Raw genomic sequence first — 15,471 nt, 5'->3', positions numbered from 1 at the left:
GTCTTGGTTTTATTTAAAAAAGAAAGCAATTAAGCTTATGTGAGAGAGATCTCTCTCATTTTACCTAACTGGTTATGACAATAGGGTTGCTATATAACACTAGTAGGCACGACTTCAAAGGGAAACTAGCACCAGGCTCATTGACTGAAGTCTCCATCCTAATTATAATAGGCATGTGAGTGTGTGTGTGTGTGTGTGTGTGTGTGTGTGTGTGTGTGTAGAGAGAAAAGTGTGGAAAAATCCCCCTAAAGTGTTAACACTGGATACCTGCGTGAGGGAGAATTGAAAGAAACTGGTGAGCCGATTAATAATTTTTCTTTCTATGTCTTTGAATTCTTTGATTTATTAAAAAAGAACATGTGTTACTTTTATACTAAAACTGCAATGTCACATAAAATTAAATAAAGTTAGGCTAGTGAAAGCAAAGATTAAAAACAGGAACTATTCAATCAATCTCCTGCATGTTTATGCCTTGGTTGTCAATTTCTTTTAGGTCTGCTTTAAGACTAGCAACTTATTGAATGCTTGTCTGAATCATTCATGTTCCTCTTGGGTTTATGATGCCCAGGTCACATCATAACCTAACAAATTGCTGGGCTTTATGTTTTTCACAACCCACTCTTCCTCGTTTCTTTATGCAGACTAGACTCCATGCTGTGGAACTAAATCTATCTCTGGTGTCTATTGGAGCTTAAGCTCACAGACAAACTCACAGACTATTTTTTTTTGATACAAAAGACTTTTAAGATTTAATGTTTCAGCAGACATTTCCCCATGGATCAACCCCAAGAGAAAATGGGAACCAATATACGTTACCTAACTAGTTCTGACATTAGGGTTACTCTATACCACTCTTAGGCATAGCTTCAAAGGGAGACTAGTGCCAGGCTCATTTACTAATAATAGAAGTGTGTGTGTGTGTGTGTGTGTGTGTGTGTGTGTGTGTGTGTGTGTACGTGTAAAACCCAAAGGGATTTCTCAGGTTGCAAGTTATATGTCCTGCTAGCCAATAGCCAAGCTAATTCTGGGAGAAATTATGTGATCAGCTCCTTCCACAAGGAGAGGAAGCACATGAAAAGATGATGAAATGGGGTCAAGGAGTGACCAACTTTCCATTTCTTATGGGAGCTCCTGGGGCTTTCAAGTCCCAGGGAAGTATATCTGTAGTTTCTTGTGTGTTTTAGCGTACCTCTTGATATTTTGGTGGTTTTGAAATCTAGATTTAACACTAGAATTGCATTAATGTTTGGTTAATTACATTTGTGATTTAGGATTGAGTTTTGAATTTGTAAAACATAAAATACACGAATGTGAGATCCTGAAACTTAGAATCTTACTTAGCAGCCTAAAAACCAACAGCCAAAGCTCTGAACACACGCTGGGTAACCTCACCCTTTAAAATTAGACGAGTTGCAATTCTTTATAAAGTGAATCCTGCACTCTGTATACGTGAGATCCATATCAAGTAGCCTGGCCCTTAGGAGAGACCGAATGTGGCTTATTTCTGATGAGTGGTAGGACACCAGGCCAATTTGGAGATCTTTTGGTGTGTTGCCCATCTGTCAGAAGTTCTTGGAGGTGACTCTTCTCTTTCTCTCTCATGCTGTTGTACTTAGGCTCACTTGGAATTTATTCATTTGAACATGCAGAGTCTTTTGGTCCCTGGCTTTCAGCTCACTGACCATTGATGTGTATGTAACAGCTATAAAGAGACTGGTCACTTGACCACTTACTTAGAGACCTGATTATTATTCACAATGGAAATAGGTAAAAAGGTATGAAACTGACTTCTTTTCCTTCAGGGGTGAGTAAAAAAGTGAAGGAATAAAATATTTTTATTGTAAAGTCTATGCTAATTTATTTTACCATCACTCATTCACATTTTTAATCAGTAGGGAAAGTGTCCTGAGCATAATAGCTAAATCTGTGAAAAGGGGTAAGGAGATAGAAGAAAATAATTCATCATCATTGTAATAATAATAAAAACAACAACTATCTATGGAGCATTATGGTGCGCCAGACATCGAAAACCTTTTAAAGATCTTTCTATATCTTCCCCACAAATTTATAAGGGCTGTACTGTAATTTTTCTTATTTTATAGATGGTAAAATTGAGGTTGAAAAACTAAGAGTAGTGGCTTGCCCAAGGTTCCCCAGCTAGGAAGCTGCAGAGCTGTACCAGTTTATTTCTTTCTGTAAGTAGCCACCACACATCCCAGTTTTCCTGGGATAGTCCAGTCTACATCTTATATCCTGAATAATTATTAATGGTGTCTCCTTTTTATCTCAAAAATGGACTCGATAACAAATTAAATGGTCACTCTCTCTCAAGGTTTCTCATTCTTGGTACTGACATTCTGTGCTGGAAAATTCTATGTTGTGGGGGGGCTGTCCTGTGCATTGCAAGCTGTTTAGCAGCATCTTTGACCTTGACCCACTAGGTGCCAGTAGCACCCCTCACCCAAGTAACAAAAACCAAAGATGTCTCCAGATGTTGTCCCCTGAGGGGCAAAACTGTTCCCAGTTGAGAATCACTGCATCAAAAGCCTATGCTCATAACAATTTAACTACAGAAGAAAAATATAGTCTATTTGTTACAGAACATGTACCATGAACTGAACCTACCTATTGCAGTGGCTGGCAGAAACACTGTACTCAATAAAAGTTAATTTCTTGGGGGCATATTTGACTTCCCAACTGTACAGAAGTACAAGGGCTAAACAAATAATGAACAAGATGACTGGAGGGCTCTAGTGATAAAAATTGATTTGTCTTATTAGAGAAGACTGAAATAGTGTACTGGGAAGTGACCCAGAAACCTCCTGGCTGCCCATTCTAATGATATTGTGGCGTTTGGTTCTTGATTCCATTGGGTGTTTTGTCTTTGTAATGGTAGTAAAAGCCAGGGAGATAGCCAGAGAGTGACACAGTAAGTTTCATTCTGCAACTTTTTTCAATAATAATAGCTAAGGATAATCATTATTCTATTTTCTCCTACTCTTATACTTAGAAATGACCACCATTTCTTTCATACCACCATTTTCCATTTATTAGCAATAACAGAGGCAATACCAATAGCACCAATTAAAAATGAATCCACATGACGTGTTTTATCCTTACAGCTGTAATAACTAGTAACTAACATGGATTGGAAAGCACTTTGCAAAGGTAAAAAGTGCTGTACAGATACATTATAATTATCATCATTAATAAATTAGCCCGATTCTCCTAGTATTCAAAAGGCACGTAAGGTCAGATACATGGGCTTCAGTGGGGCAAAATGATCACAATCTACAATGTAGCAATGGTTCACATGTGTTGGCAACAAGTTTTACCCCATGCAATCCTGCAGAGCTGAGTTACACACCCTTCAAAATATGGGAGAATGAAGCTAAAAGTAGAAAACAGATTTTTTTGTTGTTGAGATTTCATGCTTTTGTTTTAACAACAGACTCCTACCTCTTTTACGTTCACTTTTAAAAGATAATATAATTACTCAAACTTCTAAATTGTACATTTTAACAAAGTTAAAATTTCTTATTTAAGGTGACAGTAAATTTTATTATTCTCTATGAGCTGATATTCCAGATATCATTAGAATTTCAAAGCATTCTGCAACTTCAAAGAGGTCAGATTGGTAAATTTTGTGCTTGCACACCCTCAGGGAATATCCTCAATATTCATTCCAGAATTGTTACTAGAAAAAAACAGCTTTATCCATTCCCTTGCCAACAGGAGTCTTGGCAAGAGACGGCTCTTGGCTGACCATAAATAAAATTCTTTGAATCACCAGTATCTTGATTTAAGAAAGAAATTTTACTGTGTCTTACATACACAAAAGCTGATTGATTAACAATGGTTAAAAAAACACTACTCCACTTTTTCACAGGTGTACAAAAGGAAATATAATGGAATTACATTCAACAATAAAGCTTAAATTTCACTCTAGGTAATAGTTGCATAAACATTCACATACACAAGCACAGAGTAAGTATAGTTCAGGAGTCTTATAATAGCATACAGCATACATATGGGAGATTGATTTCAGGTAACATCATAGGTGTTAGCAAGATTAGCAATTCAGAGTGTTATAGAAAAGTTAAACAAAACCAAAGGGAAGGTGTAGGCTAGCACACCAAGACAAATCACAGAATTAGAGGATTGAAAAGTCCGCTCACTGTATGTATGAGAAAACAATATTTTTCTTCAATGTCTGGGTCTTGACATAGTTGGCTAGAGAAGGTTATGTATTCAAAGTGCACATAATTGTTTCTTAGAAAAGAGAGAAAGATTCTTTTACTTAGTAATTAATACATGCAAGAGGCAGCCCCCGAGTGACCTGAAAGAGTAAAGCTGTGATTGGCAGGTGGCCGGTATAATACAGATGTTTCAGACAATTCTCTTAAAGCACTTCTGTAGCAGCAATGATCATTTAAATGGCTGTAGACTGAATTCTCTTTTGAGGGGAGTTTAGGGGAATTGTCTTCATCATATTTCTCTTTAAAGATTTAGAGTTATAGATTTTCTCTTTTTTAAATAAATCTATCAAACAACAAACAGCATAAGTGAGGTGCTGGGGTTTTCTTTTTCTCTTTTGCTTTTGCATATGTGTTATTAGAAAGGGATCTGGCTTTTTCATAAGCATTGTGTGCAAAAGAATTTTTAATAACGTGAGCACAAAGGACATGTACAGGAAACACATCAGATCTGCTTCAGTTGCCCTGGCTGGCCCCCTGTTAAACACTGAACTATTGGCTTGTAGATACAATGCAGGCTTAGGGTATAATGACATCGTAGCCAACAGACTTAAGGGACTCCTGGAGCCTTGTCAGTGAGGGCAGTTTTGTCTGCTAAAGGGTGGCCACCACCTCTTGAGTTGTAAGATTTAGAAAGTCTGGTCCCTTTTACATTTTGCATTTCCCCTCCATACTAGTAACTCTTCCCACTGTTTATTTGCCCTTGTTTCCCAGCCCTCCTCGCACCAACTGGTCTAATCTGGCCCATCCCACCCAATGTCTGGTACTCACACACCCCTGGTGGCCACACATACCCAGTGGCCACAGATACTCAAGCTGCTCAATCTCAAAACCTTTCAGCCTGCCCTGCAAGTGTCATCAAGACAGGATCCCCGGAGCACAGGGCAGAGAGTCCAACCTCTCACTGGCGGGGCTGGGAAGCCTCTCCTTTGCGGCGGAGGAGAAAGGAAACTTGGGTCTGCTTTTTAGGTTCTGAAAACAAGCCAGAGTGGAGAGAAAGAGTTAACACCAGACTTAGTAAATCTTTTAAGACAAAACCTGTTAAATGAGATCTAGACAGACACAGGGAACTTTCTGCAGATTTCTGAGGTCTATGAGAGGCCAGGAGAAAAGAGTAGGGAGTTGCTACATGGGAGAGATTTGCCATTATTACAAAAACTGGCTAAGTGGCTTGTTTCCATTACATGACCTCACTGGTCACTGTTGTCAGTCGTGCTGTTCCCTTTCTCTTTTTTCTCCTGGGTCTTGTTACCCTTCTTCTTTTTCTTCTTTTTCTTGGTCTCCTCCTTTTTGCCGAAGGTTATGAAGTCACTTTTGTCAATTTGGCTGTTAGTAGACTCCTGCCGGATGGAGATGATTGCAGGAGATCCTGGGATAATGAATTTGTCTGGCAACTCACCGGGACCAGATTGTTTGGGGTTGCCTGGTCCGTATTTAAAGGTCCAGCTGTTGCTATTGACACCTGCACCGACTGGAGGGGACACCTCTCCTGCCTCTGGTTCTGAAAGACAAAACATCAAAAGTCAGTAACAGTCAGCACATGCCTTCCATGCCACATTCGTGGGAAGAATACAGAAAAGTTACACAGGCCTGGCCCCAAGAAATCGTGGGTTATTCTTCAAGCCTGAGGACAAGGGCAATGTTTGAAAACAAGTAGGGGGGCTGGCCCGGTGGCTCAGGCGGTTAGAGCTCCATGCTCCTAACTCCGAATGCTGCCGGTTCAATTCCCACATGGGCAAGTGGGCTCTCAACCACAAGGTTGCCAGTTCATTCCTCGAGTCCCGCAAGGGATGGTGGGCAGCGCCCCCTGCAACTAAAATTGAACACAGCACCTTGAGCTGAGCTGCCGCTGAGCTCCCTGATGGTCCAGTTGGTTGGAGCGCGTCCTCTCAACCACAAGGTTGCCAGTTTGACTCAAGGGTTGGTGGGCTGCGGCCCCTGCAACTAGCAACGGCAACTGGACCTGGAGCTGAGCTGCTCCTTCCACAACTAAAATTGAAAGGACAACAACTTGACTTGGAAAAACTTCCTGAAAGTACACACTGTTCCCCAATAAAGTCCTGTTCCCCTTCCCCAATAAAATCTTAAAAGAAAAAAAATAAAAAGGAAAGAAAACAAGCAGGAAGGCAGATTTTCGCACCAGAGGGTCCACAAATCTAATTTTCTAGTAAATATTTTGGTTCTTTGTGAAGAATTTCCTAAAGGACATGTTTGGGATTATTTTGCCTGGAAAGTGTACTGGATTAAAGCAGAATATGCAATAAAATACCCAGGAATCACTTTAACCAAGAAAGTGAAAGACCTGTATGCTGAAAATTGTAAGACTTTAAGAAAAGAAATTGAGGAAGACACAAATAAATGGATATTCCATGCTCATGGATTGGAAGAATTAATATTCTTAAAATGCTCATACTACCCAAGGTAATCTATCAATTCAGTGTAATCCCTATCAAAATTCCAATGCCAGTTTTTCACAGAAATAGAACAAACAATCCTAAAATTTGTATGGAGTCATAAAAGATTCCAAATAGCCAAAGAAATCTTGAGAAAGAAGAACAAAGCCAGAGACATCATGCTCCCTGATTTACCAATGGAACAGAATGGAGAGGCTAGAAATAAACCCTCACATTTATGGCCAATTAATTTATGACAAAGTAGCCAAGAATATACAATAGGGAAAGGACAGTTTCTTTAATAAATGGTGTTGGGAAAACTGAACAGCCACATGCAAAAGAATGAAACTGGACCACTGTCTTATACCATACACAAAATTAACTCAAAAAGGATTAAAGACATGATTGTAAGACCTGAAACCATAAAACTCCTAGAAGAAAGCATAGGGATAAGTTCCTTGACCTCAATCTTGGCAATTATTATTATTTTTTAATTTCACACCAAAAGCAACAGCAAGAAAATCAAAAATAAACAAATGGAACTATAATACATGAAACTAATGGGACTACATCTATACAGAAAAAAAACTCATTCACAAAATGAAAAGGTAACTTATTAAATGAGAGAAAATATTTGTAAATAATATATCTGATAAGGAGTTAATATCTAAAATAAGTAAAGAACTCATCCAACTCAATAGCAAAAAACAATGCAATCAATTAAAAAATGAGCAAAAGATCTGAACATTTTTACAAAGAAGACATACAGATGGCCAACAAGTATGTGGAACGGTGCTTAAAATCACTAATCATTAATAAATGCAAATCAAAACCACAATGAGATTCCACCTTACACCAGTCAGAATGGCTACTATCAAAAAAACAAAAAATAGCAAATGTTGGTGAGGCTATAGAGAAAAGGAAATCCTTGTACACTGTTGGTAGGAATATAAATTGGTGCAGCCACTACAGAAAACAATATGGAGGTTCCTCAAAAAATTAAAAATAGAACTACCATAGGATCCAGCAATTTAACTTCTGGGAATTTATCCGAAGAAAACAAAACTACTAATTTGAAAAGATATGCATACCCCCATGTTCATTGCAGCACTATTTACAATAGTGAAGATATGGACGCAAGGTGTATGTCCACTGATGAATGAATGGATAAAGAAATTGTGGTATGTGTATGTAATGGAACATTATTCAGCCATAAAAAAAGAATGAAATCCTGCCATTTGTGACAACATGGATGGACATCAAGGGCACTATGCTTTATGAAATACTTCAGACAGACAAAGACAAATACCATATGATGTCACTTATATGTGGAATCTTAAAAATAATAACAACAAAAAACAAACTCACAAATACAGAGAACAGATTGGTGGTTGGGGGGGATGGTGAAATGGGAGAAGGGAGTAAAAAGGTACAAACTTCCAGTTATAAAATAAGTCATGGGGATGTAATGTACAGCATGGTGACTATAGTTAATAATACTATATAGCATATTTAAAAGTTGCTAAGAGTGTAGATCCTAAAAGTTATCACAAGAAAAAAAATTTGTAACTGTTTATAGTGACTTACATTAACTAGACTTATTGTGATTATAATACATTGTATACAAATATCGAATCATTATATTGTACATCTAAAATATGTCAATTAGGGCCAGCCCAGTGGCTCAGGCAGTTAGAGCCCAGTGCTCCTCACTCTGAAGGCTGCCGGTTCAATTCCAACATGGGCCAGTGGGCTCTCAACCACAAGGTTGCCAGTTCAATTCCTCAACTCCCACAAGGGATGGTGGGCTCTGCCCCCTGCAACTAAAATTGAACACAGCACCTTGAGCTGAGCTGTCACTGAGCTCCCGGATGGCTCAGTTGGTTGGAGCACATCCTCTCAACTACAAGGTTGCCAGTTTGACTCCCACAAGGGATGGTGGGCTGTGCTCCCTGCAACTAGCAACGGCAACTGGACCTGGAGCTGAGCTGCGCCCTCCACAACTAAGATTGAAAAGGACGACAACTTGATTTGGAAAAAAAAGTCCTGGAAGTACACACTGTTCCCAATAAAACCCTGTTCCCTTTCCCCAATAAAATCTTTAAAAATAAATAAATAAATACGTGAATTATACCTTATTTATAAACACACACACACACACACACACACACGTGCCAAAAAAATGTATACAGGTGGACACTTTGGTTAACATTGCTCAAGCAGTAGTTCGCCGTAATCAGAAGTGTCTGGACGCTGATGGTAACCACTGTGAGCACCTCTTGTAATTGCAGAAGTCAAATGTGACTTGTATTCATCTTTTGTTATCGGTATATATTGAGTATTACAATTTTAAAACAGTTTTCATTTCTTAAAATGTGTAAACTGTGCATACATTTTTTTGGTACCGTGTGTATGTGTATGTATGTGTGTGTGTGTGTGTGTGTGTGTGTGTGTGTGTGTGTGTGTATATATATGTTTAAAGAGAATCTTTTTCAGAAAAATAAGAAAACAAAACCAAAACAACCTGAGGTCCTAAAAGCTACTGTAAATAGGGCATTCCCTGGAACAATCAGTGCCGTTAGCTTCCTTCTACAATGAGACACCCCGGGACTTTTAAAATTGTATTCACAGACTGAAATACTTGAATCCATCTGATGGCATGTACTATACTACTGTTGATCAAAACCTCTGAGGTTTCCAAGTTCTGTTAGAATGTTTTAAATAGAGGTTTCAATAATGATGGTAACATAAAAGGCAGCTGGCGTAGAATATGCTCCATCATCTGGGTGGCATGCCGCAAACTAAGGACTGCTGGGACATTTCAGAACTCTCACCTGCAATCGTACTCCAAATACTTAATTAGCTTTGGGTACTGGGCAAAATAAAACCCCTAAATTAGAGATACATGATGCAGTGTAAGATGTAAAAAAAAAGCAACAAATGCTGCTTTTAGTGTATAAATTAGAGAAAACTTTGGCTACAAATGTATTTTGACACCAACTCTAAAACAAAAGATAAATTAGCTGAATTAATTACAGTTAACCCTTGAACAAGTCGGGTTAGAAGTGCCAAACCCCCCCACTCCCCGCAGTCAGAAATCCGCATATAATTGTTGACTCCCCCAAAATTTAACTACTAACCTCCTACTGTTGACCGGAAGCCTTATCAATAACATAAACAGTCAATTAACACATATTTTGTATATTGTATGTATCATATACTTTATAATAAAGTAAGCTAGAGACAAGAAAATTATTAAGAAAATCATTACACACAATGGGATTTATAGACGATGTAATACAGAATTGTACACGTGAAATCTATGTAAATTTACTAACAATTGTCACCCCAATAAATTTAATAAAAAATATATATATAAAAAAGAAAATCATAAGGAAGAGAAAATACATTTACAGTGCTGTATGTATTTATTGAAAAAAATCTACATGTAAGTGGGCCCTTGCAGTTCAAACCATACTGTTCAAAGGTCAACTGTACTTGAAACTAATTCTATTATAAGAACCTCGAAGGGTGGTGGGATGAAGCAGAGAAGAGATGGGAAGAAGTGCAGGTATAGAGGGGTACTACACCGCATAAGAGGATGGAATCCTGTTGTAAATTGGACCTATTTGTTTGCATAAAGCACTGGGGGCCAACCATACTTTCCAAACCCAGTCCCCTCCCTTAGCGTGCTTGTAGTCTAGTTGGGATTTACACTCAAGCAATTATATACCAATTTGATAACTGCAATAACCAAGGTACATGGAAAGCATTATGGGACTCCAGAAGAGAAAGTTATTAATTATACTTGAGAAAGTCAAAGGAAATTCCAGAGAGATGATATTTGCACTGAGATTTGGAACATCTGCACCACAAGGATTTTCAATGTATGACTTTTCCAAGAGTCTAGTTGGAAGACACACCACAAAGTACATTACTGACTTCTAGAAGAGTAGAGGTCAGAGCTAGAGAGAAAAAGTAATGGTCTGTCTGGGCAAAGTAATCCCAGTGGCCATGATATCGGCACCTTTGACATCACAGCAGTATTCTGCTCCTTTCGTGGAGTCGTGAAAATTCCACCAGATAAATCATTTATATTTGATTGCAGTTTTGGATTCTCTACACCTGCTATTCCTCCTATCACTTCTCAATCTCCCTGAATTTGGCATCCTTGAGCACTACTTTTCTAACATTGCTCACGTCGAGCTCACTAATTATATTATTTCCAAAGCCAGTGGTCACATTTAGTCTTCCTCTTATTGAACCTCTCTGCAGCATTTGTCGTCCCCTTCTTGAAGCACTTATTTTTTTTATCAGGTCCTTATCCATTCTCCTGACCTTTCCTTCTGGCTCTTCTTTGTCAGTTTCCTTGCAGGATCCTTCTTACCCATGTGTTGGAGTGTCCTTGGGTTTGGCCCCAGACTTTCTTTTCTTTTTTCTCTTTACTCTCACCTTTTGGGATCTCAGCCATGTCCATGGGTACACATACTATCGAAATTGGCTGATGACACACAAATTTATATTTAAAGCCTGTATCACTCTGTGCTCCAACTGCCTCTCTGGTGTCTCCTCTTGGAGGTCCCATGGGCATCTCAAACTGAAGGAATCTGAAATCAAACTCATGATTCCTCTCATCTATTCCATTCTAAAGCTCTGCAGTCAATAAATGACACTCTATTCAGCCCGACACTCAAGCCAGAAACTTCCGAGCCATTCTTCATTTTTCTTTAATCTTCAGTCATCACAAGACCTGTCAGTTCTGCCTCCTAAATATACCTTGACCTTGTCTTCTTCTGACCATTTTCAGTGCTACTACCTTTTTTCGGGGCACCATTATCTTACATGTGAATTACAACAGTAGCCCCTTCCTTGTTCAACCTGTTTCTGCTTTTGCCTTTCTCTAACCCTCCACACCACAGCTACAGCCATCTTTACTCCTTAGTCTTTCTCCTTTTTAAAAAACTGAAGTATAACACAAGACAGTAAAATCTTTTTTTGGTGAATTAAAGTTTATTGGGGTGACAACTGTTAGTAAAGTTACATAGATTTCAGGTGTACAATTCTGTATTACATCATCTATAAATCCCACTGTGTGTTCACCACCCAGAGTCAGTTCTCCTTCCGTCACCATATATTTGATCCCGTTTACCCTCACAGTAAAATCTTAAAAAAAAAAAAAAAAAAGGAAATCAGATTATATCACTCCTCTGCTTAAAATTATTCAGAGACTTTCTACTGCCTTGAAGAAAAAAAAAAGAAAATCAAACTCCTTAACATGATATATAAGGCCCTTCAATAATCTGGTATTTTTAATTCTCCAACGTCCATCTTACCACTATCCTCCAAACACACAGGCCGTCTTTCAGTTCCTGAAACACCCCTTAGGATTGTTTCTGCCTTCAGATCCGTACACATATGGTTTCCCTTTGTTCTAGAATGATCTCCCCTCTATTCTTAGCATGACTCCTCATTCTTCCAGTCTGTGCTTAAATGTAACCTCCTCGGAGAGGCCATCTATGACCATCCTGGCCAAGCATCACCCCCTTCACCTCTGTCTCCATCCAGGTAGGGTCCATAAAGGTAGAAAATGCATCTGTTTTATTCACCAGTATCTAAAAAGTGTCTAGCACAATTCTTGGCCCAGTAAGTATTTAACAATACTTGCTGGATGATTGAATGAAAGGACTGGTATGAGAAGTAGCAGTGGTGCCCACTCTTTAGCAGATCAAACAACTTCCAATTGATGGCACTTTTGGAGTCCCTGAAGATAATGAGGTAATGCATATAAAGTGCTAAGCCTGACTCTGCACAATGTAAGAGCTCAATAAATGGAATCTCACATGGGCAACTATGTATGGTGCAGCTCTTCGAAGGGTAAGGATGTTGCAAATTTAATCCAGGTACCAGCAGGCGGTCGGGAAACGGCATAAGAAGCTTTCTGCTCTCCCCTAAACCCCTTTCCCTACACCATGCTTCCCCTGGCATAGCTGATACTATAGCCCTGTGGACAGAGAGCAATAGATACTTTTTTTTCTCTGAGACTACTTTCTTTGATTCATCTAAGATAATCAAATCTGTAATTGAGCTCAGCCAGAATCTGCTTGTTTACCTTTCAAATACAGGCCCTGACTGTGAGAGACGGAGATGAAAGTGAGTAATGCATTTAAAAGCCTCTGGTTTGGCGTCTAGAATTGGGTTTCAACACCACTCCTCAGTCCTTTAACTGATCTCACAGAGCCTAGGATGGAAATTTTTTTCCAACCACAGCCAGGACTCTGCATGAGGCCTTCAGGACTGTCATCTGGAGGTGCAGAGCGCAGGCACATCTTTCTTTTGCAGAGGTGAAGAACATTAATGGCTCTGCCTATTGGCCGAGGGAACCCGGCAGAGCTGGGCTGCTAGGAGTTACGAGCTTCTTTTACTTGTCATTGAGCCTCTGTGGCCTTTGCTGGGTTTTGGTTGGGTCTGACTCAGCCTAAACTCCTAGAATCAATAAGACAACCCTCCTCTATTCAGCGCCTGCAGAGCGGAACAAGATCTGCTTTCCCCAGGCTTTCACAGACAGTTGTGCCCAACCTGTTCTGGTTGATGCGTAAGAAAACACCTCTGAGGACTCATTCAGGTGAAATAATAGCTTAACGATCTGACAAACAACATGTACTGACCTCTTAATCTAAGCCCCTTTTAGCCAAAAGTACTGAAATCCTTCGCAGGCTTTGCCTATAAAATGCTGTGACTTTGGGGCAAAATCAAAGAAATACTCCCCTTTGAAGAAGATGAGAAAAGAAGACACACTTTTTCTGCCCCTACCCCAGGCCCAGGGCCAGTCCCAGCAAAAGGTCATTCAAGGGAATGTTTCTGCTTTCAGTGCTGCTTCCCTTCCCCCACTCTGGGGACCTCCCACAAGTCCCCTCCCCTCTGCTCCCAGGAACCTAGCTCACAGGCAGACAAAGGCAAGACTGAAATGCAGTCAAGACTCAATTGAATGGATCGCTTAGAGCCTAGGAAGATTTCAGACACGTCAAGCAGATGGAGGTCTGGATTCTTAGGCAGAGCCCTTCTCTGACTTTCAGATTACAACCCAGTGGGATTTGAAAATTTTGATGGAATATGATCATCATAGTAAATGGTTTGGCTTTTTTTGTTTGTTTGTTTGTTTGTTTGGTATTTGGCTGATTTCTCCACAACAGGTAAAGATACATTTAAAAACCAGAACGACATACTTTAAAGATCTGCAACTTTATTTTTTATTTTTTTTATTTATTTTTTTTTATTAATTAATTTATTTATTAGTTTCAGGTGTACAAAACAAGGTAATACTTAGACGTTCATCATTTATATCCCTCATACTGTGAACCCCCCTCCCCCCATCCACTATCCCTCCGACCTCACACTGAACCATCACATTATATATATAAAATTATAGTTGGCATTCATTAATGTTTAGCTTCTGATGTACAATGCCATGATCAGGTATCCACAGTATCCCTGAGGTGGTCTCCCAAATAGGACGCATGTCCATCGGATACCCAACAAAATCTTTACAACATTATAGAATACCTTCCCCAAATTAATTTTCAAAAGAAAAACCCTGAGGCCATCTTGTGGTTACCAGCTGCTTCCAAATCCCTTCACCTTTCCCCTTATCCCCAACCCCCTCCCACACACCCATCTAACCACTCTCGGTTTTTTCTCTGCGTCCCCAAAACTGACTCTGATTAGTTCATTCACATAGTCTTTTCTTTAGATTCCATATATAAGTGAGATCATATGGTACTTGTCTTTCTCTTTCTGACTTATTTCACTTAACATAATGTTCTCTAGATCCATCCATGTTGCTGCAAATGATAAGATTTCTTTCTTCTTTATGGCTGCGTAATACTCCATTGTATAAATGTACCACAGCTTCTTAATCCAGTCATCTACCGATGGGCATTTTGGTTGTTTCCATATCTTGGCTATTGTGTAAAGTGCTGCAATAAACATAGGAGTGCATACAGATTTTTGAATTGGAGTTTTGGATTTCTCCGGGTAGATGCCTAGGAGTGGAATTACTGGATCATAGGGTAGTTCCATTTTCAGATTCCTGAGATACCTCCATACTGTTTTCCATAGTGGCTGCACTAATCTGCAGTCCCACCAACAGTGCACTAACCATGTGGGAATCGAACCGGCAGCCTTCGGAGTTAGGAGCATGGAGCTCTAACCACCTGAGCCACCAGGCCGGCCCAAGATCTGCAACTTTAAAAACTGCCCTAGGGAGGTGGCTGACCACTTCACTTAATCCTATAACCCAGTTTAGGCACTTCCCTCAGGTACTCTCCGGGGTCTTCCTGGCTCTTTCATGCTAAACCAACGGTAGCTGGAGTTCAGCCTCCATGACTAGGAATGATTGGGCTGGAGGCTTTGCCAGTGCAGATGCCAGGGAAGGTCCCGAGGATTGTGAAGCAAATGCCAGACTTGTAAACTCACCCCCAAGCCCTAATCTGAACTGCCCTGGACAATCGACTAAGGCCACGAGAGCTTTGTCTGATTTACACTGACTTCCTCTAGCAGAGCAACACAAGGTCATTTTGGCCAAGGGTGCGACTTTCAGGAAAGCTGGTAGAGGGGCACGAGCTGGAGGTGTTTCACTCCTCCTCTCTTCATCTTGCTTTGCTCTTCTGATCTTGAGGGCCTGTCCTGGCTCTGTCAACTACTAGTACACAGCCCTGGGCAATGTACACAAATGTCTGTGAGCCTCAGTTTCCACACACATAAAATATGGGGATGAGCACCTTCCTGTCCACATCAAGGTTGAGGATGCAGTAACATTTACTTCC

At 39.8% G+C, this 15,471-nt stretch overlaps 1 protein-coding gene across 1 annotated transcript in view; it reads right to left on the bottom strand.

Annotated features, from left to right (window-relative positions):
* Nucleotides 1–3,022: 3,022 nt before the first annotated feature.
* LOC308491583 (protocadherin alpha-13-like) overlaps nt 3,023–15,471 on the bottom strand; it is a 122,916-nt gene continuing 110,467 nt past the window's right edge. The window contains exon 5 of the mRNA XM_081035419.1: nt 3,023–5,757. Coding sequence (XP_080891545.1) covers nt 5,447–5,757 — 311 coding nt within the window. The 3' untranslated portion in view covers nt 3,023–5,446. The remainder of the gene's footprint in view (nt 5,758–15,471) is intronic.

This window comes from Rhinolophus hipposideros (genome assembly GCF_964194185.1).
Source record: "Rhinolophus hipposideros genome assembly, chromosome: 23".
Taxonomy (NCBI): Eukaryota; Metazoa; Chordata; class Mammalia; order Chiroptera; family Rhinolophidae; genus Rhinolophus; species Rhinolophus hipposideros.
This window is presented reverse-complemented; position numbering and strand designations above follow the sequence as displayed.